Raw genomic sequence first — 23,559 nt, 5'->3', positions numbered from 1 at the left:
CCAGGCCCCGTATCGGACGCCCCATCTCTGGGAAAGAGAAGTGAAAAGCCCGTGGGGGGGGGGGGGGGGGGCGCTGCACGGCTCAGACAGAAAACAAATAAAAAAAGATCCAATTTGAATCTGTATCTCGGCTTCACATCGGATCGCTGCGGTATCTGCGCGCACATCGGCTGCTTCAGAGAACACGGACGTTTCCACAACAGAATGAAACAGGAAGCGGCGGCTTCAGAAGCAGCTGCCAACCGGACAGAGAGCTGGAGGACATGAGTTCTGACCCCACACGAACCGGGTCACCGGAGAACCGCGCGGGACTCGATGGAGGAGAAGTTAACGTGAAAACAACGGCCTCGGGTGTCACGTGGACGCGGAGAAGAGGTTTTATTCTAAGGAGGTTTATTCTAAGAGAAACCTCAGTTTGACGAGTTTAGTTCTCCGGTGTAGTCAAAGTGTTTGTGTGTTCGAGTCCCGGTTGTGTTCGCACGTTGTGCCATGAACCCACCGGGTCCGGGTCAGGTGCTCGCCCCTGGTTCACAGGCCGGTTACAGCCGACACTGTCAACTTTGTGTCGGACTCACGGGTCAGAAAAGCTCCGCTGGACACACACTGCATATAAAACACACACACACACACGCACTAGTGGTAGAAGCACACACACGCGTCTGCGACCAACAACAAGCAGGTAATGAACTTGTTCCTTACGCTTGATCTGCCGGGGTTTGCTCTGCTTCCTCCGGGACATGGTGGCTCTCTTCCCGCTGGTCAGGAGCCCGCTGGGACGGACTGCCGGAGCTGGACGACACGGGTCCGGGGCGGTTCTTCTTCTTCTTCTGCCTCTTCCTCGTCTTATTCTCGGCTGGTACCGACTCACCGCTCCAAGCAGCGAACCGGAGGAATCCGCATGACCCGCCGGCACTTCGCTTCTTCCGCCGCGGTGCCGCTGCTGCTGCTTGCGGGGGAGCGACCTGTGGCTGAGTCCGTGAACCGAGTCCTCGTCGCTGCCGGTCCGCGTGTCTCCGTCTCCCCCTCGGACGAGCCGTCACCTTCCTCTCCGGTTCTTCGGTTCCTCCCTCACCGGGCTCGCCCCCTCCCTCTGCACCTTCGCCCCGCGCCGACGCACCTACCGCCGGCTCAGAGAGCGAGCACCGCGGCTGTCCTCCGGGGCCGCGGACGGGGATAAAGCGGTGGTAAAGTTGTGGCTGAGGTCCCGCGGAGTGGAGCTGCTGGGGCAGCTGGAGCTGCTGGAGCTGGGGGGTCTGTGTGGAGCTTCCTGTGCCCGGCTCGCTCGCCCTCTCTCCCGCATGCACCGTGTCTGACCCGCGGAGCCGCGTCAATGAAGCGGAGCGCCGCGCGCCGCGTACGTGCCGCGGGGACCCGCCCCCTGCGTCTGACGTCACCCGCCGCATCCGCCTGCCATTGGCTCACACGCGCACCGCGTTGATAATAAAATAAAGTCGAATAAAACTGATTAAACAAAGTAAATCAAACCAGAATAAGACAAATAGGATTAACACAAAAACATGAATTAATATTACAATATTAAAACGATAAAACGACCATTTACATTTTGGGAGAAAGTTAAAAATGTATTCACATTTCTACGTTGTAGAGGAAGCTGTTTTATTTTAAAAATTATGAATTGAAATATAATGATATAATAATCTAAATGACAATTATTAATTCAAATAATCCAATTCAAACGTAAAATAGAAACAATTATATATAATGCAGTACATTAAAACATGTTTATTTTTAATTATTATTAACTCTATTATTATTACCTCTATTGTTATGATTATTATGATTGTCCTTCCTTCTGTATTACAACCATTTGTTTTCTGTTGTATAACACTTTGTCTTTATATTCTTCTTGTTATTATTTTTGTTGTTTTATAATAATAATAATAATAATAGGTGGGAGCGTACCATTGCAATGGTTTGGTAAATGACGTACTGTACAATACCGTGAAGGGGAACCAGGATATATGTGAACAGGACTCGGACCATTTAAATCGATGGAGAAGAGGAATGAGTTCTACCTGATGAAACCCTACGATATGTAGGATGCCTGAGTCTGTGCGTCTAAATTATATGTTGGTGTTATTCTGCGAAAATCAATATGCTGTCATAAACACTTCCAACTTCTACCAGAAGATGGAATATATTTTGTAACTCTCCATTTTAAATATCATTAATTACGCCCATTATTCAAAGATCTGAGTTTTATCCACATGATTATTTTGACCAGGTAAATGTCACCTGGTTTAACTTGGTGTTATATATTATTAACACATTATTGTTTCTATAAAGTGTGATACATGGGGTGCTGGTTAATTTTACTGTATTGTGCTTTGAATCATGTTTCTCTGTGATACAGACATGAGATTAGCAGGGATTTCCGTTCGGGCCGAGGACAGGGTGCTTGGTTTCCTGCATGGATGACTCAAACAGAAGTTATTGCATTACAAAGAACAATAGCAGCAATATAATTATTTCTTTATTGATGGTTTAAAGACACACATGTAAATGTGTCTTTCATTTCTAAAAACAAAAATAAGTAAGAACAGATTTGAGTTTGCTTCAGGTTTGTATTTTGACAGAAAATAAAGAACACAACTGAAAATCTCACATTTCATTGGACAGAGACAAAAGACCGTGTACTGTCCTTCAGGTAACTGCTTGTCATTGCTTCACAAGATATTTGAACCAGCAACCCCTGCATCACTGCCACCCTCAACGTGAACCGAGAGAAAAGAGCATTTCACTGCTGCCATCTAGTGGTCATCTGTCAGACCAACCCACCTCTCAAAGCGACCGACAAACTCCTCTCATGCTTTTTAAACTTTGCAGATATGAACAATGCTGCAGCTTCAGCACATCACGATTCAGATGCATGGAGATATGATGGTGAATGTTTACAGTTAAACTTTTTTAAATTATTGTTGCTTTTACAATTTGTCATGATGTTTTTTGATATCACCCATCAAATCACAGTTACAAGGTTTACAAGTTAAGGCAACCAATAGGAAACAGTTAAAAGGCATTTGAAGATCCCACAGCAAAAGAACAGATACAGAAATATAAAAATGTTACGGATAAGAAAAAGTTAAAGACATTTAGATAGCCGGTTAGATCAGAGGTGGATAAAGCACGTGTATGAAAATGTGTCTTTAAGAGAGATTTAAAAGAGGATAACGAGTCGGTTTCTCCTCAGGGAGATGTTCCAGAGCCCTGACAGAAACGACTGTGGAATGGTGAGTATATAGGGGCCTGTGCTGAGGACCAACAGGTACATATGGTGTCAAAGGATTAGTTAAAACGAAATCTTCACTTGTTGTATTTTTGCTCATTTGAATCAAAAGTGAGAGCAGCTCATTTCCCACAGTTGGTTCACAGCACATTGACTTCATCAGAACTCATACAGCTTAAACATGAGATTCCATTTTGTGAAGATGATGGAATCATGTTTATAGTATTTAACAGAAAGTAAACAGGGTGTTTTTGAAGGTTTGCAGTGTGTAGCTGTGTTGGTCAAACTGCAGGATTGTGTAATTTTCTGTCCAGAGTCCTGCTGCATTGGAAGTCAAATCAATGGGGGCCGCACCATTTACACAGCTGTAGTTGTGACGTAATACAGTTGTTTGTGATTGGTGTGTGGGACTTGAAGGTTCAAAGTGCATGTGTGTGTGTGTGTAGGGTTAGATGGTAATAGATTACATTCTGTCGGGATTACATGATCATACAACCAAAAATAAGTCTATATTTTACAAAATGTGTTGTTAGATCAGAGGATGATGATGATGTGTCTGAGAGACAAGGTTTCATCGAGAAGAAATTACAAACCTAAACCTCAAATCTGATCTTCATCACCACTACCATCTGACATCAGACGACCCATCAAAGACAAGCAAATCAGAGTTCAGAGCAGAGGTCCCCAAACCTTTCAGCTCACGACTCATCAACCAACAGATAGTGATCTAAACGAGTTAATTCACGTACGTGCACACGTTGTAATGTTTCCTGTTGTGTTGTTAGCTGACTTGTGGAGGAGGATGTCGCTCATCAGGTCCAAAGTCACATGGAGACAAAGAGAGATTCTTTCTTTTGCTTTTGAAACAATTACGATCAAGTTATTTGGAATTGTTTTTAAGTTTGTTATTCAAACTAAAAATGTCCTTGATACGATAACGTTTCATAATTTATTTTGAAGTAAAGTAAGTGTGTGTGTGTGTGTGTGTGTTAGTGTGTGTGTCTGTGTGTGTGTGTGTGTGTGTGCTGGAGGGGAGGTACTACATGGGGACTATTTCTCTGAGCGTTCACAGTAGCTCAGTGTTTCTTTGAGCTCCGTCAGGATGAGAACAGAGCTGCTCGTTGTGTTCCTGCTTCCTGCTCTGACGCTGCAAGGTAAGAAAACACCTCCGTCTGAAAAGCGATGCGTGCTAACAAGCTAGCTGGTCTTTCATCAGAGTAAACATCTTGTTCAGTGTGTTTCTCTTCACTCGAGATTCCTTTCAGAAAAACTCACACAAACCAAAGGACAAATGGTTCCCACTTTTTATTTAGATTTTAAAACAAATTTATTTCATAAGGGAGTTTGATCCTCTGATGTTCAATAAAGGATGACCATAAATAGGTATTATGTTATTCTACAAACATAAACATTGATTAATAAGGGATGAGCTTAGTAATAAAAATGACTTGATTACATTTTAAAATACAACATTTAAAGTTTTAAATCAAATTCTGGCTGCGGAAGGAAATCTGAGTGCAAGTGAGATTCCCCAGAAGTCTTTCTTCTCCACAGAGAACATTCACATGTGTTTATCACGAAGCAGAGGAACTGTAAAAACAAACCTGCACAGACTCACCAATAAATCAATGCATCCAAATTGACTTTTGCATTTTCAGTTGTGTTATTTGTTGTGTTGTTGAATTGCAGTACACTTCTTCTCTCTCGTCTCAGGTGCATCCAGGACGCAGAACGATTCGTGAACGTGTCTCGTGTCCTCTCGATGACCTACAGCGCCACAGAGCTGTCAGAGGACTGCTTGTACCTCAACGTGTACACGACCGCTGAGGCAAAGAGGGGGGGCAAGCTGCCGGTGAGCTAAAGAGACCACGCTCCAACTAATGGTGTCTTCTATCCAGGATTTCCTCTGAGAATCACATGTCCAGCTGACAATCCCACACTTATCACTTTACATTCCCCTCAGTGCTTTTAACTCAACGGACACTTTATCATTCATTGTCTCCAGCTCGAACACCAAGTGAAACCCAGAGGAGACACATTCTGCTCATTATCAGGTTGATCCTTTGAATTAGTTTATGACTGTAGAATATTTTCATGCTGCAATGTTCAGTAAACACACAACTCTCCTCCGACTGTCCATCGCTGCAGCTCCTCTTTTCAGTCTCTGTCTCAAACACTTGGTTTTAGCTCCTGTCTCTTTAAGACATCATGCTCTCATTACATCCACAGGGAAACCACACTTTAAGTTGATATGGAGCCTGGTGGAGGTGAGTAGTAACGCTGTGTGTGTTGTGGTGTCAGGTGATGGTGTGGATCCACGGTGGAGGTCTGGTCATCGGAGCGGCCTCTCATTACGACGGCGCTCCGTTAGCGGCTTATGAAAACATGGTGACGGTTTTCGTTCAGTATCGCCTCGGCATTCTGGGATTCCTGAGGTAAGGCCCCGTCCTTCAGATACAGAGGGTGAGAAGCTCCACAGACGTCACAGTGTTCTCCTGCTCCTCAGCACCGGGGACGAACACGCTCGGGGGAACTGGGGTTTCCTGGACCAGCTGGCAGCTCTGAGATGGGTGCAGGAGAACATCGAAGCCTTCGGAGGAGATCCTCAGACGGTCACAGTGGCAGGAGAGTCTGCAGGAGGCATCAGCGCCTCCCTCCTGGTAACCTCCCTTATTGTTTGAAACAAGTTCTGGATCCTTAGCCACCAAATAATCTGTTTTTATCAAAGGAAGTTTAAAAATCGTTCCTATTTCCAGCTCTTTGTTATTGGAAAAATTTACTTTTAAATATCTGTTGTTTTAATCTTGTTAAAACAGTTTCCAGTAATGTTTCATTCCTTCTTTATTTATAGATAAATAATTTTAGTACGTTACTTAACTATGTAACGATATTCCTGTGTTGATAGTGAATGTTTGGGAAACGAGACGATACATCGAGTGTCTAACAAAGAAACGAATCAGTGAACAACAACTTGTGACACATCAGGTTAACATCTGGTCCATTTATCAAGTATTAATTATCTGTATCTCCCTCATGAACAGACTCTCTCTCCTCAAGCCAAAGGACTGTTTCAGAGGGCGATCTTTCAAAGTGGAGTCGCAACACTCGGCTCCTCCCCCACCTCCCACGCTCCGGGTTACGCTAAGGTACAGTAACATGTAAACTGAGCAGAAGAAGAATTCATCTGCAATAACAAGTCAGAGGAGCGGAGCTGCTCAGGGACAGACGGTGCTGAATAAAGTCTAAATATTACAAGAATAAAGTTTGAATTCAATGAGACGAAAGTTTTAATATTACGAGAATGAAATACAATTCTAACATCTTTTAAACATAAATAAAGGAAACATAAATACTGGTACTGATGTGTGTGAAACATGAGCAGCACTGATGTATCAGTCGAGTTCCAGTAGAAACTGTGATTTGATATCAAGGTTGAGGAAAATGGACCCGTCAGAGTCAGTGCTTCCCACGTTCTGTAAATCTGCTCATTAAAAACTTTCCATGTAACTCAGGCTGATCTGTCAGAAGCAGAGTGAACTGTGAGGAATGACAGGAATGTTCTGCTGTCCCAGTTCAAACGGAGGATTAAGACTTTATCGACCTGTGGACGGAGGGAACGAGCTCGTTAGAACTCAAATCAAACCGAAAAGAAAACATGTCGAAGAAGCAAAAAGGATCAAGAAGAAAAATAATACCAGACAGATGGTCAAATCAAATCAATTACATTTTATTAAAAGTTCCAAACTCATTAATAGTGAATCTCTTTGTTGTTTTGTCAGATCGTTGCCGACCTGAGTGGATGCGAGCACAGCAGCACACAGGAGCTGGTCCGGTGCATGAGAGGGAAATCCACCGAGCAGCTGCTCAGGGCGACAGAGCAGGTGAAGGAGCTGCACAGAGGAACAAGCAGAAGTTTCACACCAGCTCATGGTTTAAATTCTAACTTGTTTTCTGTTGTGCTTTACATCTCCTGGATCCTGTTGTTTGCACAGTGCACGTTGTGTAAAGTTGTTCAGTTTACTTCTGCAGAGAAACGTTGAGGAAACATGACGAGGTTCTGGAGTTTGTTCTCTCTCATCACGAGAGAAACAAGGAAACTCTCTTTAGGCTCAGTGTGAATTTGAAGCGTTAAGCCTGATGTTTGCCACAAGATGGCAGCCTGTGAACACCTTCAGCCGGCACGTGCTCACTTTATTAGGAACGTTACACAGGGCAGGTCCTTCCATTGCTCTGCAAACAAATAACTCCACAATAATGCATCTGCATTATTTGATGTGATTGAATCAGAATCAGAATCAGAAGTATTTTATGGCCAAGTAGGTTTACACCTACAAGGAAATTGCTCTGGTTATTGGTGCTTACAATGAACATAGAAACATAAAACGCAATAAATACAACATACATAGGAAAAGCAATAAAAAATAGAAAACCAGTATATATTTACTCACTGTTTACTTCTTATTTACTCACTTTTTTCCAATATTTATACAAAGTAGCATTTATTTTGACATAAACATTTCTGAATACAAATATCTGAAAGATAAAAGATATAAATTGGCTGATGGAGGAATAGTCAGGTGTTCCTAATAAGGTGCTCTCTGAGGCCGCTTGGTTTCATCCTCTCATGCAGAGTGTTGTGTGTTTAGATGAAGATCTACCTGGGGGGTGTGGTGGACGGAGACTTCCTCCCTGACGAAGCAGAGGAGCTTCTCAAGAGGAAGGAAGTGATGAAGGTTCCAGCGATGATGGGAATCACCAACCACGAGTTTGGATGGCTGCTGCCTCAGGTCGTCTCTACGCTCTCACTCCAAACCTCCAGACACATCACAACCCCCCCACACACACTGTGATTGTTTCTTTACTTGTGTCTCACTTTGACTCAACAGAGTTTTGCGCCCCCTGGCTGGGAGAACGGGATGAACAGAGAGTCTGTGCTGGCAGTGATGAACATGTTCTATCCTGCAGGGGTGAGCTGTCGTGGTGATGATGATGATGATGAAGGTTGATCGATCAACACTAGATTCAATCATTAAATCCCTGATCAATTACCATTATTTAATTCAGTTGAAAATACTTTGTTCATCTCTCAAACAAAATTAAAACACTCAAATTAAAAACAGTTGATTTGATATTTATGCAAAAGGTTAAAATCATAGACCGACATGACGGCTCCTAAAAGAGAAGCCAAAACATCTAGATCGCCCCCTGGTGGCTATCTATCTATCTCTCTATCTATGACATTAAATAAAGATGAATGACACATCTCTACTTCCTCCCATTGTACAGAAATGAAGCCAAAACATGTGGGATACGTGCGCAGCCATCTTTTATTTGTTTACATGATTTGGAGTCAGGGTCTCTGCAGCAGGGATTTGGGGGGTGGAGCCAAGGTGTCAACATCCCACCAATAGAGGTGCTCAACCAATCATGAGTCAGTCTCAGCTGTCAATCATGAGGTCTCAGCCTGTTTTTCAATCTCAAAACGACCAAAAGAAACCGAACTGATCAGAAACTTGAACACGAACAAACTAAAATGATAGAAACCATCTTTGACAAACATTTATTCAACGTCTACTTTGATTTCTTTTTTGGTTCCTGTCCCATCTGCTAACATGGATGAGGCAGTGTTTAAGACCTATACTGCAGCCGGCCACCAGGGGAGGATCAAAACGCGTTTGGCTTCATTTTTGAGGAGCCGTCTGGTCGTCCATCTTTTTTCACAGTCTATGATCTTCCCATAGAAACCAGTTGGGTCTGATGGTCCGACCTTCCTCCCTGTTCCAGGCTGCTGCTGCCAACAGCATCATCGCAGACGAATACCTGAAAGACGCCAAAACACCAGAGGACATCAGAGACGGGTTCACTGAGGTCATGGGAGACCTGCTCATGATGATGCCGGTCATCAAGGTGGCCGGTTACCACGTCGGTCAGTGGAGCAAGGCACAGCGTCACGGCAGAGAAATCAAAAACAGAACAGTTTTACTAAATTATTCCCCACGAGAACCACTGACTGGTTCAAAGTGTCCGATTGACTCCAGGATGAACTGATCTGATGTTGTTGGTGGAAGGTGGAAGGTCAAAGGTCAAGTGACCTCTTGTGTTTTGTCTCCTTGGGGCCACAGATGCAGGGATTCCTGTTTACTTGTACGAGTTTGTGCACCAAGCGGAGATTTACCAACACACCAGACCCCACTTCGTGAAGTCCGATCACGCAGATGACGTCGTCTTCATGTTCGGTGCATGTTTCTGGAATGGACATATCAAAATTGGAGGTTGGTGAAAAATATTTATGTTTATGAAGATGAATCCTCAAATGTGTGGGTTTAGTGGGAATACATGAGGAAGATGATTTAGTTCTGGTTTTCTGATCAAACTCCTTCTATCCCATCTTCAGCCAACTTCACCAAAGATGATGAAGGACTGTGTCGGACCATGATGTCGTACTGGGCCAACTTTGCCCGTAATGGGTGAGTAAGCACTGAGAGCAGCCATAAAATAAAAACTGCACTCATCAATATTTTGATATGAACAGAAAAGAAACATCTGACTCACTGTTTTGGTTTTATGAGCAGAACTTTAGTGTTTTGTTCGTCCTTCATCACTTCCACAGTGTCCAGAGGTTTTCAAGCTCTCGTCAGTCCAGCGTCTCATTCTTGTGAACACGATATCTCAAGAATTGAACTAAAGGATGAACTGAGTGGATTGTGCTGTTCAAAGGTCAAAGGTCATGGCTGCTCGGACATTTTTTCAAAGTAGAATTCCAGTATTTTTCCAAATGAATGGTACTTAAAGAAACTTTTGAAATTGGTCATTTCAAAAGTTCCTAAAAGGTGGAATGAGCTCCCCATCGAAAGTTTACACATCTTCCACCGCAAACTAAAAACATACCTCTTCCGACTATAGCTTGAATAAAAATACTAACAATTTTTGAAAGTAACAATTTAGTAGCACTTAAATGGCACTTACTTATAGCACTTTGTAGTTTTGCTTTATTTTGAAGAAATTGTACTTTCTTGATTCTTGTTGTCCTGGGTCTGTTCCCTCGGGGTTGATGCACTTTTTGTAAGTCGCTTTGGATAAAAGCGTCAGCTAACTGAAATGTAATGTAATGTAATCTCCATCTCCAGAATTGTAATTTCAGCCTTTTATTTGTGGAGACATTTTTCCGTGGACATTTGATTGGCCGTGGCAGTTGCCCATTCAGAAGAGTCACAGCCGCTGTGTCGCAGCTGCTGGAAAAGACCGACTTCTGTTCTTGTAAACACCATTTACCCCTAAAATCAAATAAATATATTATCTGGACGGACGTGGATGTAAATTACAACTTAACTGCTTGTCTAATTAAAAAGATTTAATAAACTCACCACCAGAGATCAAAGTTAACTGTGACTGATTTAGCTGCTTAACAAGTCAGATTGTTTCTTCTTCTCTTGAAAATGGAAAAATAAGCATTTTAGGTGAAAAAAGACAATAGATAGAAGTTTGAATTAATGGTTGGACGCGGGCAGTGAGTATAAAGACTTTGCCTTCATGTCTGTTCCTGGTTTGCTCCCTCCTCAGCTCTCCGGACGGTCCGGGTCTGGTCAGTTGGCCTCAGTATTCCAGACAGAAGCAGGAGTACATGGAGCTGGGCATCACACAGACTGTGAGACAGAAACTGAAGGAGGACAGAGTCCACTTCTTCACCGTCACCCTCCGTCAGAAGCTGGAACAGGCAGCAGCAGCAGCAGCACCTGGAAACTGACGTCTGCAAGCTGCTGCGTTGTTTGTTTGGGTTTTATTTTTCTGCCTCCTCCTCAACTGGTATCGGACCAGTTATTGTTCAAACCAACTTATCTCTGTTTCAGAATGGAGGCTTGTGTGTTTTTGTCTTGTTTCATGAACTAACTAATTAAAGGAAATACTTTCACTGCAAAAACAGAAAAAGGTGTCTCTTATTAGAATCTGTTTGAAGCCGTGCGCAGTTTTTTTTAGCTTTAAGACACAAACGAACATACAATGCAAATACAAAAGATTTTAAATAAACTAGAATGTCAATGAGATCTGGACACTCCTGAATATCAGTCCGATAAATATGCCTGATGAATTATATTCTGAGGAATGACTGAAAAGAATGTCCCAACTCACACTTATAAGGAAAGTGGTTTAAAAATGTCATATTTCACCAAAGTTTTGTGGAAATAAAATGTTCTTAAACCTGCGAATAAACACACAAACAGTAATAAAAATCATGACCCACTTGATGGAGGTAAAACATTTATTAGGGCCCGAGCACTGACCGGCACTGACAAACAGTCCTTGAAATTGTAAGGATTATTATTATTCAGGCAAATTAATTTAGGCTTTTTGAGGCTTTAACATGCTCAAATTCTTACCAAAATTTGCAGAAAATTAGAAAGTTGGTGAAAATGTATGTATTTTGGAGGAATTTTCAATGGGCGTGTCAAAATGGCTCAACGGTGCCCCCCCCGAGACCCCCGGAACATGTTCACATTGACCAACCTTCACAAAAATCGATACACATGTGTATCATGACCAGACAAACAAAAAAGTCTCTGGTGCAATTTGTAAAACGCAACAGGAACCCTGCTATTTTGCATTTAGTGGCCATTTTGGCCTTATTCCATATTTTTACTTTGACGTACCAGGGAGTTCATCAGATCGACTTCAAATTGAGATGTGTGTTATCACAACAAGATGGAGATACAAAGTTATTCAAAGATTGATTTTTTGTCACACGGTGTGACCGTGGCGTGGCGTCAAAGTTTGATTACACGCCATTAAAACACGATGTTCTGTATCGCGGACATACAGGGACCATGAATCCTTTGATGCTGAGCCGTAAACAAACTTCTCCACTCCTGCAGTGACAGTGGTCATAGATCAAAGGAATCTTTATGTCTTGCAACGGTGACATGTCTCTCTCTCTCTTTCTCTCTCTCAGAATTGGGACATTTCATCCAACCGTGCATTGAGGTACGGCGAAGGTTCATCCTTCGCCGAAGGAGAAGATGTTGTCATAACTCCACTGTGCCTTGTCCTATCACCAATTACTAAAATGTCACTAAAGTTCCTTCCTCCAACGAGGTCCAACAGTTCCCATAGACCTGCATTTAAATCTGCTAGATTCAAATTCTTTTTATCAAAATCCATGAATTGTCAAGCTTTGCACATGTGGCCAGATGCGTGCGCCCTCCCTGCCACTTGGAGCGCTGTACCTGCGTGCGCCCTTACCTATTTTGGGGCGCTGTCGCCACCTATTTAAGGGGGCAGCTGACTCTTACTCGCCCTCTCCCTGGCGCCTTTGCCTTGTTTCTGGACTTTGGTTGGAGAGCAGGGCAGCGTGGTCGGTTGTGCACATCGGTTTAGATATCTTATCCATTGCATTTACCGAACTGGCATACAGCACGGAATCGCTCCACCGGGAGAGACGAGTACGGTAGCGCGCCAGTGGGCTAAGTAACGTTGTCTGCCGTCCTCGCTTCTACCTTGCCTTAGCTGACACCTTATTCCACCTTACAGCTAAAGCTACAAGACTCGGCTTAGGCTGAGACAGTTCCCTCCCTCCGGGTTACGGAGACGCTGCCTTGGCCTGACACGGTGGTGCGTATGGTTGCATAAGTCTTAAATTGTGTATATCTGATGGTCCATTACTGACATTGTTGTTTGATAGGGTGAGGCCCCCTCATTGGCTACCAGCAGCCCCTTGTCTATGGGCATTGAACATGCTGTTCTGGCACCCCTGGAGTTTAGGGCCTCTCTTCTGAAACTCTGGTTTTATACTGATTTTAATATCACAAGAATACCGCATGAACTGACCAGTTGCTTGAGACAGACACTACTCGGCTCTGTCGACGGGCCTACTACTTGTTAACAAATACCTTTGTTCTATACTCCACGCTACACCTACACGGCGCGTGGAGAGAACACGTCCAGGGGGATGCCCATATTTTATAGTTACCTTTTAAGCCAGTTTTATTGTGTTTAGATAGGTTTGTACGTGTTTTTAACTTGTTTTAAACCTTAACTTGTTTTAATTGTCTTTTTGTTGTGGTCAGGTGCTGTGGCCCGGAGGCGGGGACCCAATTCCTGGTGGAGGGAGTTCTTCACGACCCGTTTTGTTTGGTGTGCTGTGTCACGGGTGGTTTGTTTTATATATCCCTTTCCCCCTTTTGTTTGGTTCTCGTCGCCGCGGTAAGTCACAGCCCTGTCCAGTAGTTACATATTTTAACTCAAGTGTTTGGATTGTTTTGTGTGTTTATTGTGTCTTGATTATATGCATTTTTGTTTATTAAAGTAGTTCATTATTGATTTAAACACGTCTCTTGCCCCAGTGATTCAAAAGGACCAATGCTGTGCCACACCTTATACATAGTAATATTCCTGAGGTGCGTTGTGGCTACCATCATTACCCCGAGTTTCCGCCTCGCTACACACACTTCAAAAGCACGCAACCCAGATATCATACGGATATTGGCCTCTTCCTGTCGAACAAAATATACAACTACTTGGGGCCACCTTTGGTTGACATGCAGTAGTTCCATGGTTCACTTGTGGCCCAGATCTGGCAAACGGCCCAGCTGCCATCATAACATGCGGGATGTGGTCTGAATGTGGGTTCGTGGGACGTAGGTCAAATCTGAGCCAAAACTATTTGGCCATTTGGTAATGTTAAAGAAAAATACTGGGTTCTCTCTTGACCTATTGAGCAGTTTTGACCGGGTCATTGAGTAGTAGCACCAGCCTCCTCACAAATGGACACACAACCAATTGAAAGGGATGACAACATAACAGAAAACACAACTCATTATATTCCACTGATGCTTTTTATTGATTATACACTTTCATTATAAATGTAAAGAAACCTGACTTTTATTCTAAACAGGCTGAAGTTCTTCTTGAATTTCAAAATCATACCAAAGCTCTACAGGAGGATCGACCCTAACTCTAACCAACATGGTGGTGCTGTCACCAGCCACATCTATATAAAACCTTATAGCCCACTAGTCTGTATAGTCTGTAGAGCCCTAAGGAAGCCCGCTCACACATTCAGCTGAGGATATCTTCCATACCTCTGCTGCAGAAAATCATTTACACCCGACAGGAAAAACAACCCAGAAACCCCTGAATCAAGACCCAACGTATTCAAAGCTTAGAGAGGATCAGCATTGACGTCTGGTTGCTTCATGCATAATTATGTATGAATATTTCCTGAGCCATTACAGATCTGTAGAAAGATCAATGACTCTTCCTGAGCTTCGGCCGTTCTGAGCCTCCATGGAAACCTGAAAAAACAACCAAACCCAAGTTATGGTCAGTCATTGAGCTTGAAATTGTCCAGATGTATCTTCTACAAACTGCGATGGGAAATAAAAAATAGAATTTTTTTCTATCTCAGCCATCGGTAAGTGTGACCCCCTCCCTTACATCTGTCAGCAGGGGAATTGAACTTACTCAATAAGTCCAGGCCAGTTTGATGAAGGCAGGGTTTTCATCCTCATCCTTTGACATGATGGACCTGCGTCTTCTGTGACCCAGGCCACATCTCTGAGGAAATCAAATGACAGAAGTTCAGTTTTAGGGGTGATACAAAAATACAAAATATCTACTCATATAACTTTATATAACTTGATGTGATGTGGTCAGGAGCTGTGGACCTACCGGGATGCAGTTGCTACCCTTCATGACACACAGCGTCACTCTGCAGTGCAAGAAGACCTCACCATCCTGTCCAGAGAACTGGAACGCGTTGAAGGAGAAACTGTTGGATGTTCCCTGTCCGTTGTTCTTCACCTTCACCGTGGAGTCAGCGGGGTTAGGGCAGCTACTCAAACAGACAGAAGAGCAGACATGAAGGGGGTTTGATCCCCACAAGCATCTCTGCGTGTCTCATCCATAGACTATTTAAAGATAGATGACATGAAAGATCTAAAAGAGTGAGGCCAAACTATCTGGATCAGGTCAAACATTGGGCTGAGGTCGGGTTGGTGCTCGGGTGAGACTGGGTCAGCTTCCCCTCAGGCTGGGTCGTGATTGGTGGAGCTCATGTATCAGTGAGACCTTGATCCCGCTCCACAATCACTGGGATCTGGGATATTTTTGGCTTCATGTTTGCACAAAGGGAGTAAACTGAGACTAGCGTCATGAAGTCTGTGATCTCACCCTTTGATGATGAGGTCATATCTCAGGCTTCCGTTCGGGCTGGGCTGGTCGGTCGCCCAGCAGGAGTCCGTCACCACTGCAACCATTTTGTCGTCCAGCCCATCCGCTCTCAGCTCGACCCACAGCTTCTCGTCCAGTTGCATTTCAGTACGTAGTTGTAAGGCTTCCTTGAAGCTAGGGTCCTTGAAGGCCTTCATGGTGAGATTGTAAATCCAGCGTCCAGAAGTGATCTGCTGGGTGACGGAGCTGGAAGGCAAAGACAGAGTTCAGTTCAGTCTTCATCTCTTAAAAAGTACGTTAAGCTCAGTTTGTGGTTCTCAAAGGCGTCGCCTCTGGAACCGTACACACAGCACACACCTGTCTTTGAGTGTGAAGGTAAAGGTCCTGATGTCCGGCTGATCGTAAAGACATGAGAAGTCCAGATGAACCGAGTCCTGACGGTTGATAATGCCGTACATGGAGCTGTTCCGGTTCACGATGGTGTTCTTGTAGAGGATCTGGCTGTTGTTTGCCTGTAGGGACACACAGAGACACACATTGTTACTGCACCTTCATTAAACATTTCAGGCTGCAGCAGATACCCAATGTTCTCCTGAGAGGTACCCACCAGGATCACTGCTCCACAGGCTTTCTTCCTGTCAAAGCCGAACGTCACCATGTGGGTCTCATTGTCCATTTCACCTTTGCAGGCCTCGTCATTGAGATGTAAGACAGAGAAGTCGATGCCTTTGTCCTCCAGGAGACATTTAGCCATAGTCAGCTTAGCAGCGTTCTGCTCGCAGACCATTGGCTCTCCTGACATCATATAAAGATCAGTTAGCTTTTGTCCAAATAGCAGGAAGGAGGAACATGCAGATGTTAATTCAACGTTGATTTGAACATCTTTTCAGGGGCTGACCCACAGGCACTTTCCAGAGATTATATCATGTCTCTTTAGCTTTACTTCTTAATGTTATTACATGCACGATAAAGATTGTGAACATTTATATTTATATCATGTTTGGAATTATTTGGTGCCAAATCTCTTCATTGAGCTAAAGGAATTGAACATGCGAGCCAATGAAACACATAGGGCCTCATTAAGAGGTTTAGACCACGACAGGTGACACATCATCTATTCAGATCCTCTAATTCCTAAAATGAGGTCTATGGATATTCCAGTTATTCCATAAATCTGAGACAAATGCTAAAAAAAGTTGTGACTTGAGTCAAAGGCGACTCACCAAAGGTGCCGGGTGAGTTGTACTTGGAGGCGAACATGGCCCGGCAGACGCAGCCGGTTCCCCCGTTGTTCTTCTGCCCACAGAACTCATGATCACTGCAGAACGTGTCCTGACAGACGCCCTGATAGAAAGCAGCTGCAAACACACACACACACACACACACACACACAGGTGTTGATCTCAGACATTGATCAGTCTCACAGAAGGCTCACAAGAAAATGTCAGTACATGTGAGTGAAAGTACTTCAGTCTGATAGACCAAGCAGGCCTGTAACGTGTAATGTTTCAGTTTCAGTGCTGAGATCTGCAACTGGAACCTGAACCCTGTTTTTATGTTGGGTTAGGGTTGAAGTGGAGATAAATAGTCTTAATATAAACCATAAAACAGAAGATACTGAGTCACAGCCTTACAGCATCGGGTCTCTGACTTCCATTCCTCCACTGTGATGTTGGAGAGGCTGCAGGTTCTGGCGTACGCCTCCAGGAACTGGCATTTGAGACCATCCCCTTCAGGGTATTTACACAGCGTTTGTGTGCAGGCAGTAATGAAGGGTTCTGGGTCATGTTCCATGTTGCAAGCAGTAAAGGGAGCCTGCTTCAGGAGGTTACACCTGTTCCAGTGATGCAGAGGAGAAAGAATAATTACTTTTTTAAAGTTACAAAGTGCTTTAACAGTTCAAACAAGATCAAATATGACAGGACAGAGGCAAATACAATCAGTCAATATTACAGAATTAAAATCAAATAAGACTTCCATTAATAATTTAGACCGTTCCTATGGCACAAGACAAATAAAGACAGTTGGTAGAACTTCCTGGTGGAAATGTAAACCTCACTTCAGAGACAGGTTCCGGTCGTGATCCTCAGATCTTGATCAATGTGGCTCTTTCTAGAATCAACCCACCGGTCTTTCATTTCATCAATCCAGCAAATCTGAATTAAAGTGAGCTGTTCTGTAAATGTTCTGTAATACCGGTGAGGATACATACATGAAGGTGGAGCTAACTAGCTAACTGTAGTTAGACTTAGTGTACTAACTTGCAATCAAGCTAAAATACTGCTAATGCTAATACTATGCTCTTGTTTTCACGACGTTGTGGATAGAGAAGCCTCCAGTTCGTCTAACTCCAGGATTCAGAACAACTTGGTTCAGTTGCATTTACCAGTCAGTAGAGGTGCTGCAGTTGATAGACGGGTCCGCAGCCTCTTTATACTGCTTGTCACAGCTGTGGGGCAATAAGCAGCGTCAGGTCAGTTCATTTTATCTGAGCTACAACTGGGCTGGTGTGGTACGTTGTGTTCGAGGTCTCACCCGGTGTCACTGTGTGAGGAGACCTTCTCATCCCTCACAGTCCGACTGGAGTTTCCACAGAACCCATGAGCGTCGTGTCCATTTGGACCTGAGCAGTTTCAGAAAGGAGAACGTGACGATCAATGAACTTTGCAAGTGGAGCAAAACAAAGTGACGAGCAGATCAACAGCCTTGTGTTTAGCATGTGACTCAGTTATTAAGAAAGAATAGTTAGTAGAAACATGGCAGATGCTGGTTGTGATCAAATAAACCCATCAATCAGCACTTTAATGCAGATGATGCCATTTGATTTGTTCCACAGATCAAATGCAAGTACAGAAGTACATGTATTTTAAATTGTACTCATATCACTGTCTATACCAAGTTATACAAATATAATATATTCTCGTTGGGTTTGTGGTGCCTGATGAGCGCAGATGACTTTGACTCCATACATCACCCCCAACATGGCACCTTCAGCCTCATTACTAAGAATCAAGGATTTACATTGTACCTGTCAAGTGGATGAGAGCGATGGAGCCATCGAAGTGGACAGAAACTGCGAAGGTGGAGGCTGACATCTTAGCCGTCACTCCAGTCTGGTCCTTGGTGAGCTCCCACCCATGGACCACCATCGCTGTGGTGTTGAGTCTGAGCTCTCTGGTGTCAAGCTTCATCCCAGCAGCGGAGCAACGAGTCAGACAAAAACACCACATGCAAAATGTTGAATCCAACATGAACTTTTATCATAGTTAGCATGGTTTTCATTGTTAAAGAAAGAAACAAGCGTCACAATCATCTGTCTACTGATTATTCCAGAAGTCTCTCTCTAGAGAAACACTCATCTTATGTCCAGTTCAGTACATATTTATTAATTTAATATATTAAATTAATAAACTCTAGTGCTCTGTATCGACGTCGGCTGTGGATCAAGACGACAGCAACATCAGCAGATTCTCCAGTTCAGGGTTCTTTCACCAAACGTTGAATCAACAGGTGAACAGCTCTTTGTGCAGCAGCGGGTTCTATGGAGCGTGACTCACCAGAGCTCGACTCCCTTGTTCCAGAGAGATCTGAACTCCCCCTGCGTCCAGCTGCAGGATCACACGTTTCAAGAAGCTGACGTCTTTCCGGCGTCTCTCCTGGAAGACGCCCACCACCTGGAAGCCGGGGACGGATCTGGACCTGAACAGAGTGTAGCCACAGCGGTCCGGCACAGCCTGGACCTGCCCAGCGAAACCGACGACCGAGGAGCCGATCACGGTGCACACGTTGTTTGAGATGATGCAGCTGATGGAGGCGGAGGAGCAAATTCATACTGAACAAAACACCGTCAGTGTTTGGTAACGACTGAAACTCATGAAGAACTTATGGAATTTGATGTTACCTGCTATTTCCATTGCAGGACTCCTTGGGACCACAGACACTGACAGCAGTCGCAACTCCAACCACATCACAGGAGATAGTGGAGCAGATGCTTGGGTCCAGACCTGTCGTGTTTGTCTTATAAACAACGCCTAGAAGTCAGGAAAACTATATTTAGGTGTTTAAAAGATCACCAAAGTCTCAAGAAAACATAATGGTTTTTGCTTTTGTGGTAAAAAATGGATTTTATTAAACATTTTGTTTACTCACCAGAGCTTCTACAACTGCTTAGGTCTGAGTATCCACCGGCTTTTGCTTCAGCTTTAGTGAATCTCGGTTTAGAGACTGTGAGGCCATTGACCTGCACGTCTGCTTCCTGGAAGGTGCCAAAAAAACAAATGGGTAGTAATCATCCAGGACTTCGACAGATATATTGTTAACACATCGGGATTTAAACACGGACTCAACACAACCAACAGAACAATGACCAACTCACACCGTCATAATTTACTCACGATATGAGAAGCACTGAATTCAGAAAATGTCCACAATACCAGAGCCGCTTGTGGCTCAAAATTGAACAGTTCAATTATTTGAATCTGAGAAGAGGACACAGGAAAGAAATGTTTTTAAAATCAGAGGAGCTGAAAACAACATGGGTCAGAACAAGTTCCCGTCTGATTCTCACCTCTCGGGTTAGACTTTCAGAAATTTCAATCTCGATGTAACATGTCGCAGCGTATTTAATGCTCGGTAGCGCTTTATGGACATTAGATCCAAGTGGGAAAGTCCTCGTTATTATCGTCAGGCTACCACTGACAGCCGCTCCTCCAGGTACCAGGATGCAGTCGTCCTTGATTCCAGATTGGTACTGGCCATTGAAGCAAACATTCACTATGCTGGCATTGAAGCTCACCTGTTGGACAGGAGGAGACACAACATGGATAATAACATGTCAGCTTGTAAACATTTGATTATGAGTTATTTACGTAATTGGTAGGTTGATTAAAACCAGTGACTGTTTATTACTCACATATACTTTGTCATATTGCTGTCCGAAGTAGGTGATGGGGCAGGACTTGATGTTCAATTCACCTGAACCGGTAAAATCCAGGGTCGCTGCCGTACCTGAAGATATTGAGACACGTGGTTTTTGGATCTGTTGTTACTTTAAGAGTAAACTTAGATCTCTTAGAGACAATTTGTCTAGGTTTTTTTTTTTTGCTTTATGATTTAAGAAAAATAAAGGAGAGGTCATATTTTCACAGTAAAGGTCTGACCTCTTGTAGCTACATTACTATTGAGCTATTTCAAATGCGTCCTTTCATCCCAGAGAATCAAAGCAGCCAAAGGTTGGACGCATCCTATAGCCAAACTTATCCCAGGATTCAAGTTCTTCAGGAGGTTTCTAACTTTATTGGGGATTTTAGAATCCTCTGAATGAAAATATTTGTTAATATTTGTTAATATAATATATGTTAATATTAATTCTGGTAGAACATCACATGACACTTTTCTACTTTGTTAATTTGTCGCTCATCTGTAGGAGGCTTTCTAACGACATCTTGTCAGTGTGAATGAATCGAGTGGTTGTGTGTGAGTTGTGTAACCTCTCACCTGCGAGCACACTGAGTGCAGCCAGGTGTAATATGTTGAACATGCTGGCGGCCGATCGGGATCTGAAACACAGTTACACACACTTGTAAAGTCTCCGTTACACTTTTTCCAAACTGAAAATTGTGCAAAAGTTTAAAATGGACGTATTTAAATTGTGTTGTTTTTCTTTTTCTCCTCTTCCCCAAAATCATTATTAAAGGCATTTTTGAAATCCTCGAAATGTTTCACCTGACGGCTCCTGAGGAACTAGACGCTCTTCCACTGTGAAGTAAATCCAATCACTCTTGTTTCAGCTTAAATAATCATTCGCATCACAAAAGTGGTCTAACATTTAACTGCTTATCGGCCGTCACTGTCCCTTGTCCCTTTCTCAACTGGTACATTCAAACTCAATTCAACACATTTGCATTTATACATTTGGTAGGAGAGACCGAGAGGAACAACTCACATGGGAACTAAACATTCAGCCATCGAGTCTCCAACTAAATTGCATTAACACTGTTAACACAATCTGTGGGACCATCGACAAAATATATCAATATATACAAATTTTTTATTTTTTTAAACAACAACGTGTGAATGAACCTCGTAGCTACAGAGTTTCTCACTTGACCGAAAACAAAAGCACAGGGTGCGAGTTACCTTTTTATTACAAAAAAGGTTGTATTGTGAGATCTGCAAAAATCACTTATTCTTAAAGATTAAATATACTAACAAACCAGGAAAACTGCTTCACAAAAAACGTTATTATTATTGCTATTATTATAAAAGTATTTATTTATATTCCCAAAATCTTTAAAAGAAATGTGTGCATATAAAAAGTATGCTGTCTTAAAAGTCATTGTTACTCATAAACTGGCAGGAGGAGAAGTTTCCAGGTGGTTCTTACCGTGGTAGGAACTGAAGTGCAGCAGCTTTGTGTTGGAGGAGACGTTTCACCTTCGGACCGATTGGCTCCCTTGTTCGTCTGTGTGGACGACTCAGGTCTCTGTCTCACACTGTCTCTGTCCACTGCTTTTATCCTCAGCCCAGTCACCACGTTCTGTTCTGGCCCTTGTGACCAAACTGGTTTCTGTCACAGAACATTCCGGCCTCCGGACACTGTGTAATTAACTGAGTGTCACAGATGGAGACTGAGATGACAACCTGACAGAGTTCAGGGGTCAAGCTCATAAACGACATAGTTCACAGATTCCTCCTGAAGGAGCTCAGAGACTTAATGAGCTCCAACTATTCATCAGTAATATGACTCAACACAGAATTCAAACAGTATCATGACTCAAACTACAGGTTTTTACAGTGTTGTGGATAAGATTAAGATTAAGATGCATTTATTTATCCCAAACACGCACAGACACACTCATGACGTTTTAGGAAATGTTTCCTCTGCATTTGACCCATCTGGTGCAGGACACACAGAGCAGTGAGCAGAAATGTATGGCGCACGGGGAGCAGATGTTGGGGGAGTAAGGTGCCTTGCTCAGGGGCACTAGACAGGGTAGGGAGAATCCGCTCTGATTTTTGGTCAGCCACCATGTTAGAACCCAGAACCTTCTTGTTGTGAGCCCACAGTAACAACCACTGCACCACCGTACCAACCAGTCCAAAAAACCTCCTTCATCTATACTGCTCATGCTTTAAGGGTCATGGGGGGGGGGGTTCCTATCAGAGCACTGACATACTGTATAACAGGGGTCTTCAACTGAAATTGCAAGAGGTCCAGACATCAACCCTCCTCCCCTTCTGGGGTCCGGATAATTAGAGACATACAAATATGAACTCTGACTAAATCATCTGAATTAACATTTTTATTGCACAATGTTGCTTTTGTAATAACACAAAATCAAACACAAACTGGCAAAAATACAAACTGGCTACTCTAGTCCAACATGAAACAAAGTGCAATACACATTCTGTCTCTGAATTTGCATTAGGCCTAAATTCCTTTTAACAATCCAAGGTGAAACTTTCTCAACGACAAACGTAAAGTGCTTCAGGTGGAGCTGGAGGACTCAGTGTTCTCTAACAGGAATGTGAATGTGAGAGAATGTCCTTCTTGAACGGTATTTGTCCTTTATGATGTTAAGTGTTGAGAATGAGGATTCACAACTCATGTGGAGACAAGGAGGAGCTGCTCTTCAAGCCTGAAGTCATCAAAACCATCACTGAAGTTTCCAATCAGTTTGTGTATGAACTCAACATGAGAAGAAATATCTCTCTCACCCTGAATTTGTTTCATTGCTGGAAACTGTGTAAAGTTCTCTTGGAGATCCACTTTGAAGATCTCCAACTTCCTCTGGAGAGACGGGACAGCTGCTACCCAATCACACTCTGAGCTGATCTCGCCCTGCCGCTTGAAGTGGAGGTCATGTAGGTGTGAGGTTATGTGAACTAAGAAGGCCATCAAAACAAAATTCTCTCTCATCTTCCAAAACCTGAGCAATCTGTCTGGCCTTGTGATTCTGCTGCTGTTTCAGGAACATTTTGATTTCATGTGGACCGGCCCAACAGGAGCTGGAGCTCTGCCTCAACCATCTGACATCACAGTGCAGCAGGCGCTCATTTGAATCTGCACCAACCTCCATCAGGACTTCTGGAAGGAGGCCATGTTGATGTGATGACCTGAGAAAGTTGATCAGTGTCATCACAGTATT

General features: G+C 43.4%; 3 protein-coding genes across 4 annotated transcripts in view; 1 reads left to right on the top strand and 2 right to left on the bottom strand.

Annotated features, from left to right (window-relative positions):
• The window catches only part of zfpm1 (zinc finger protein, FOG family member 1), a 72,936-nt gene extending 71,531 nt beyond the window's left edge, over window positions 1-1,405 (bottom strand). The window contains exon 1 of one of the 2 annotated variants that reach the window (XM_062389066.1): window positions 700-1,405. In XM_062389066.1, the coding sequence (XP_062245050.1) occupies window positions 700-739 (40 nt within the window). In that variant the 5' untranslated portion in view covers window positions 740-1,405. The remainder of the gene's footprint in view (window positions 1-699) is intronic. The other variant, XM_062389065.1, reaches the window with a different exon arrangement.
• A 3,538-nt stretch (window positions 1,406-4,943) lies between these two features.
• Window positions 4,944-11,173, top strand: LOC133955120 (carboxylesterase 5A-like). Its single transcript, XM_062389790.1, has 11 exons — window positions 4,944-5,099; window positions 5,549-5,682; window positions 5,754-5,907; window positions 6,289-6,393; window positions 7,027-7,128; window positions 7,894-8,034; window positions 8,134-8,214; window positions 9,032-9,173; window positions 9,370-9,519; window positions 9,642-9,714; window positions 10,808-11,173. Exons 1-11 carry the CDS (start codon window positions 5,010-5,012, stop codon window positions 10,989-10,991), a joined length of 1,356 nt encoding a protein of 451 aa, XP_062245774.1. The 5' UTR covers window positions 4,944-5,009; the 3' UTR covers window positions 10,992-11,173.
• Window positions 11,174-14,094: 2,921 nt separating this feature from the next.
• On the bottom strand, window positions 14,095-20,948 carry LOC133955001 (uncharacterized). The gene is made up of 17 exons (XM_062389630.1): window positions 20,906-20,948; window positions 20,322-20,416; window positions 20,127-20,204; window positions 19,559-19,664; window positions 19,311-19,440; window positions 18,967-19,213; window positions 18,438-18,594; window positions 17,945-18,032; window positions 17,796-17,858; window positions 17,036-17,243; window positions 16,633-16,753; window positions 16,017-16,204; window positions 15,767-15,921; window positions 15,410-15,655; window positions 14,909-15,071; window positions 14,702-14,794; window positions 14,095-14,532 (listed from the first exon to the last, which is right to left on the bottom strand). The coding sequence occupies exons 1-16, from the start codon at window positions 20,946-20,948 to the stop codon at window positions 14,702-14,704; spliced, it is 2,181 nt and encodes a 726-aa protein (XP_062245614.1). The 3' UTR covers window positions 14,095-14,532.
• Between the last annotated feature and the right edge of the window lie 2,611 nt (window positions 20,949-23,559).

Source organism: Platichthys flesus, chromosome 6 (genome assembly GCF_949316205.1).
Source record: "Platichthys flesus chromosome 6, fPlaFle2.1, whole genome shotgun sequence".
NCBI classification, from domain to species: domain Eukaryota; kingdom Metazoa; phylum Chordata; class Actinopteri; order Pleuronectiformes; family Pleuronectidae; genus Platichthys; species Platichthys flesus.
Note: the sequence above shows the minus strand (reverse complement) of the source record. Positions and strands in the feature narration are given on the sequence as shown.

Coding starts and splice junctions, on each gene's coding strand:
- LOC133955001 (XM_062389630.1), bottom strand. CDS start 20,948: ATGTTCAACATATTACACCTGGCTGCACTCAGTGTGCTCGCAG. Junction 19,665..20,126: donor TCAAGGACGACTGCATCCTG/GTACCTGGAGGA, acceptor GGCACCTTCCAG/GAAGCAGACGTGCAGGTCAA. Junction 14,795..14,908: donor AGGGTAGCAACTGCATCCCG/GTAGGTCCACAG, acceptor TGATTTCCTCAG/AGATGTGGCCTGGGTCACAG.
- LOC133955120 (XM_062389790.1), top strand. CDS start 5,010: ATGACCTACAGCGCCACAGAGCTGTCAGAGGACTGCTTGTACCTCAAC. Junction 5,100..5,548: donor AGAGGGGGGGCAAGCTGCCG/GTGAGCTAAAGA, acceptor TTGTGGTGTCAG/GTGATGGTGTGGATCCACGG. Junction 8,035..8,133: donor TTGGATGGCTGCTGCCTCAG/GTCGTCTCTACG, acceptor TTGACTCAACAG/AGTTTTGCGCCCCCTGGCTG.